Source organism: Hippocampus comes, unplaced genomic scaffold (genome assembly GCF_001891065.2).
Source record: "Hippocampus comes isolate QL1 unplaced genomic scaffold, H_comes_QL1_v1.1 scaffold468, whole genome shotgun sequence".
Taxonomy (NCBI): Eukaryota; Metazoa; Chordata; class Actinopteri; order Syngnathiformes; family Syngnathidae; genus Hippocampus; species Hippocampus comes.
In genome coordinates this window covers 175,287-180,492 of record NW_017805226.1, presented here as the reverse complement: position 1 = coordinate 180,492, position 5,206 = coordinate 175,287, and the positions used below count along the sequence as shown (strand labels likewise).

Here is a 5,206-nt window from a genome sequence, read left to right as displayed (position 1 = left end):
CTCTCTTAGGAATGCTTCCAGCACCTTGTTGAATCGATGCCACGAAGGATTGAGGCAGTTCTGAAGGCAAAAGGGGGTCCAACCTGTTACTAGCATGGTGTACCTAATAAAGTGGCCGGTGATCTATCTATATATATATATATATATACACCCACACACACACACACACACACACACACACACATACTTTTTTTTGGGGGGGGGGTGGCTAAAAGGGAAACACAGATTACCAGAAAAATGAGTCATGTCTGATCTCAAGCGTCGTGTCGGCTAGGCTAACTTAGCTGTTGTCTTTGTTCAAAGTTCTTTGATCTGTGTGACGTGGGTTGCGTCGGCGCTGATTGGTTGAACCACGTGCGTACGTGCTTGCGCTCACGCATGCACAGCAGAGAGCAGCGGACTATCGACTGCTGAGACGTGCTTCATTTGAGTGGCGTCGCTACAGTTCATTTGGTAATACCCTGTCATGTGGTAGGTCAGACCTCTGTTGTTGTCTATTCGCACCAAGTAGCTGTTGGCAGATGACATGGTTGGACAGTCCCCTTCTGATTGCCACATTTGCCCCTGAGATCAAAAATGTTTGACAAATCTTGGAAAGAACGTGTTTGCACCCACTGTGACTTACGTCATCGTAGATTTCTTGAATAATCATTTCTGACACTCAAAGATTTTGAACCAAGAAAGCTGGATGTTTTGCCTCCTCTGGCCTGGCAGCTCTCCGAAGCCTTGCTCCATCACACAGGATTCCCTCTTGAAGGATTGGATCAAGTTTATCTATGCAACCGTTCTTTTTTTACATATGCTTACTTTTTAGTTGGGCAGCGATTTCCTCATGGAACCTTTGTTTTTGGCAGTTGTGCAAGATCTCAAGTTCAGCTTCTTTCAGGTCATCCACTATGAGACTTCCTTAAGGGTTTTACAGCTTGTCACAATTTGGTGAAGGTGCTGTCTCTGATATTAATTAACTAGCAGCTAGTCCAGTGTTTGCTGTGAACTCCCTTCTCTTTCTTGCCAGAGACAGCAACGTGTTTTTTTTTTTTTTTTTGGGGGGGGGGGGGGGGTTCAGCTCCAAGCAACTGCCCTTTGGATTCGTGTCCATGCAGAGCAGTGCTCTGTCACTTGTTCAGTTACATTTGTTTTTCTTCCCATGCAAGAGCGGTCCTTTTGAACTCATGGTCTGCTGCCATGTGGTTTGATTTCAAAAATCATTGATTTAAATTCCAAATTAAATCAGCTAAAAATTTACAAACCAATACTTTTATTTTCTATCAATTATTTTTTCACGAATGGAGAGAAAATTCGAATGTTGCTTTACAACAAAACCAAAAAATGTAACTGATTTTTGGGTGTTTTTTTTCTTAGTTTTGTGTCTTTAAATTATATATTCATAAGGTGCTACAGTACTGTATACAGTAGACACATTATTCATTACTGTACTGTTATGTTACAGGTGCATTTTATAGAAGTAAAGTTTGAAATCAAATTATAGATATTGAAACTTCCCTTTTTTATAAGAGTATAAATGACTTGTTTTAAAACAACAGACAAAGTGGAGTGATTAATCTAAAACAATTGTATGTTAATGGCAAACAATATCAAATAAGTGTATGCTCATATTTATGCACTACGTACAGTATTGGAATAAAAATAAAGAGTACACATACACGTTTTTTGTGTTTGTGTGTGTTTACATCTGAGATTTAAAAAAAAATTGGAGCCTATCCCAGCTGTCGTCGGGCAGTAGGCGGGGGACACCCTGAACCAGTTGCCAGCCAATTGCAGGGCACACAGAGACAAGCAACCAGCCGTGCTCACACTTACACCTACGGACAATTTTGAGTGTTAAATCAGCCTCCCATGCATGTTTTTGGAGTGTGGGAGGAAACTGGAGTACCCGGAGAGAACATGCAAACTCCACACAAGAAGGCCGTAACCGGAGTCGAAGTTTATACATCTGCACTGTGAGGTTGACGTACTAACAAGTCGAAAACCATGCCACCCATAAACAATCCAAAATATTAAATTGTGTTTTTATTATTTGAAGGGCTTATGAGATCTCTTGTTTCTGCTTTGTCTTTTCAGAGCTTAGCCTCTGAGATGAACAGTCTTGTTGCACTTCATGAACTCTATAAGTATGTCAACAAATATTATGACCAGGTAACTAAGATACACACACGCACACACATGCACGCGCACACACTATTGAGTCATAGTGTTCCTGTGGTGGTATTACTCAGGTAATCATGTCTCTGGAGGAGGATAATTGTGGTCAGAAGATGCAGTTGGCATATCGACTGCAGCAGGTTGCCGCGCTGGTGGAGAACAAGGTCACTGATCTCTGATGGCCTATTATGACCTCTGATGGACCCTATCCAGAGCCCCACCTGGCTGCAGTCAAGAGACAAGAAGAGACTTTCTGGAGTGAGTGAGTGAGTGAGTGAGTGAGTGAGTGAGTCAGGAGACACTGTGTTGTGATTAATGAATGGAGTGTCTGAGAGGCCTGAGAGCGAACACTCCAGCTTGTACTACATTTCCCAGAGTTTCGTGCACAACTGATACATGTGCTGAATCCAATCAATCATTCCATTAATCATTCAGTCAACCCAATTGACACATGGATCGCACATTCAGGTGTCTTGACACAAAATGACTCCAAGCCAAGTCCAGGTGGAATAAAGCTGTGCTGTAGTCACCATTAAAAAAGAAAATCTGTATGACTGATGTGACACCAATGTGCATGTGACGACCTCCCACTGCGGCACCAGACTGCCACAAAACAAAGATCCCACTGAACTCCGACCTGCTGTGTGTTATTTGATGATTAACTTAATTGTGTGTATGTATTCCAAACATATTTAAGCCCAATTTATCCCAGCTGTGCCTTCACTCTTGCAACTAGATGATGCTGTGACAGCAGCAATGTTAAAAAAAAAAAAAAAAAAAAAAAGCACTGGGAAAACACAAATGGCCAAGAATGTGCTGGCAGCATTTTACAAATTGTTCTGACATCACATGCTTACAGTATGAGTGTTATTGTGATCCAGCAAATGGCTTTGTATGCTGGCTCTGTACAGCAAAGGTAGGTCATAAACAAAAACATCTCAAACTCAGTCTGTCAGCTTTTATGTCAACCGTCTTTTACTGATGCTATAATGTAACAGTTTTAGCTGTATGATGCTATAAGATACACTGTTATGCTAGCTATTTGAACAACTTTGCTAATATACTTGCATGTTGTAAATCATGTAATCTTTATCTTTACTATCAAGCAGCTGTAGTGACTAAAGTCCATGTCCACAAACAGAAAAAAGCAATAACGTTAATCATAATAGCGATGGTGATGAGTTCACAATTGTTTTTAATTAGATCACATAATGATGTGTCATGTGACCTTATCAGTGTTTTCATGCTGGGTTTTAATGTACATAACCGGTTCAGATAATGGATGAATTATCTTGTCTTTACTAATCTTTTTTTATGAAAACAAAACTGTCAGTCAAGCTTGATGACCGTGATGATGATGAAGACTGTTTTTCTGATATTTGTGATGTGTGGCTTCTTTCTTTGCTTGTTTTCAGCTTGTCTTGAACTTTGAACACTATTGAGTTTGCATGCGTGTCATGATGCTGAAGATTTTTGGTGTGTATTTTATGTAACAAGACAACGATGAGGATGATACGGATTCATTTAGTGGGAGGAAAATGCTGCTCTTGGTACACTTTTTGATAAGATGACTGCTCTGATTGGACGAGCTCCCTTTGCTACTGATACTTTTTATACATAGGATAAAAAAGATTGCAGGATTATCCATTCCTACACAATTTTTTTACTGACGTGCAATGTCAATAAACAGTGTGATGCTCTTTGTACCATGACAAAATCATTAAAGTCTAATTTTTAACATGCATTCTTTCGTCTGTTGGTTACTGTAATTCACATTTGGGCAAAGTACATCCCGTGGGTCAGAGCTGGCCTGCCCACAGTCTCTGACTGAACATCACAGTTACAATGGATTCAAAGTAAACCATAGAATATGTGGTGCTTTGATTTTGAAAGTGTAAGCGAGATAGCAAGCAAGTGTAACTTGTGTCTGGAATTTTGCCTATTTAGCGATGTTTTTGCTATATTTAGCAACTTTTCAGATGTCTGCAGCAACTATTTTTATTTTATTTTATTTTTTCTAAAAAGAGTCCACAGTGGTCTGAATATAAGTAGTGTTCTTAATTCTTGCACGGTGGAGGGAAGAGGAGCAAGAACATTTTGACTGATGATATTGTATGCAAAACTAGAGTTTCATATGCTGGGTGAATTATAAGTCAGCACTCTATGATTATACATCACTGTTAATAATATACTTCACATTTATCACAAATTTGGGAGTCCTGACTCGGACCATCGAATATCAGTTGGCAGTTGGTGCACAAAATCATCATTATAAATTTTAAAAGTATGAAGATTTAATGTTAATGACTGCTTACACTTTTGTTTAAATTTGTATTTCTTAATTGGAATACCATCATCTACAAATGTAGCAATTTAATGAGGTTGACAACAAGCAGCTGTTCCATCCACCAGCCCTCTGAGGAATTTGCTGGGAGCAAAGATAAGATAAGAGAAGAAAACCTTTATTAGTCTCGCAATGGAGAAACTCCCATTCAGAGCAGCAAAGTTATGAAAGGAAGAAGTAGAAGAACAAAATATAGGAGCTGCTGGAAAGGAAGCCACTCTCACGGCGCCATCTGGATGTCAAAATAAAATAACGCAACCCAACACATAAGACACAGACAGTCGTGCAAACTTAAAACACTTTTCCTGCATACACTTTGTTGTTTGAAGCAGTTATAGATGAAAGAGAGGATCAAAGTGTCCTTTCACCAGTGGATCAGAGACTTCGTGCTGAAAATGTGCACACGTCTGCTACAAGCTAAGTTTTGAAAGCAAAAACGAAGCTGTCGCGTCCATTGACGAAAAGAGATTGGCTCACAACTCCTGTCCCATGTAGTCCGCTTCAACAACTCCAAGCCGCGACTCCCAATTCTGTTTGGGGATTATCCCCCCCCCGGTCTAGTTAAAATGGTATAGCCCAAGAGGCAAGGTGTGGCTTGCCACCGTTACTGTCAGTCAGTGATGTGTTCCTCGAGCCGGGCCTTGGCCTCGAGGACCAGCTCGAGGACCGAAGGTCGGTCCTTGGTCCTTGGCCTTGGCC

General features: G+C 40.4%; 1 protein-coding gene and 2 long non-coding RNA genes across 5 annotated transcripts in view; 2 read left to right on the top strand and 1 right to left on the bottom strand.

Annotated features, from left to right (window-relative positions):
• Window positions 1-3,905, top strand: part of plxnb3 (plexin B3) — a 102,162-nt gene extending 98,257 nt beyond the window's left edge. For all 3 annotated transcript variants that reach the window (XM_019869386.1, XM_019869387.1, XM_019869385.1), the window contains 2 exons: window positions 2,083-2,157; window positions 2,238-3,905. In XM_019869386.1, coding sequence (XP_019724945.1) covers window positions 2,083-2,157; window positions 2,238-2,342 — 180 coding nt within the window. In that variant the 3' untranslated portion in view covers window positions 2,343-3,905. The remainder of the gene's footprint in view (window positions 1-2,082; window positions 2,158-2,237) is intronic.
• Window positions 3,906-5,035: 1,130 nt separating this feature from the next.
• LOC109515537 (uncharacterized) overlaps window positions 5,036-5,206 on the bottom strand; it is a 4,299-nt gene continuing 4,128 nt past the window's right edge. Inside the window, exon 2 of the long non-coding RNA XR_002168204.1 lies at window positions 5,036-5,114. This is a non-coding gene — a long non-coding RNA (uncharacterized LOC109515537). The remainder of the gene's footprint in view (window positions 5,115-5,206) is intronic.
• LOC109515536 (uncharacterized) overlaps window positions 5,039-5,206 on the top strand; it is a 6,125-nt gene continuing 5,957 nt past the window's right edge. Inside the window, exon 1 of the long non-coding RNA XR_002168203.1 lies at window positions 5,039-5,095. This is a non-coding gene — a long non-coding RNA (uncharacterized LOC109515536). The remainder of the gene's footprint in view (window positions 5,096-5,206) is intronic.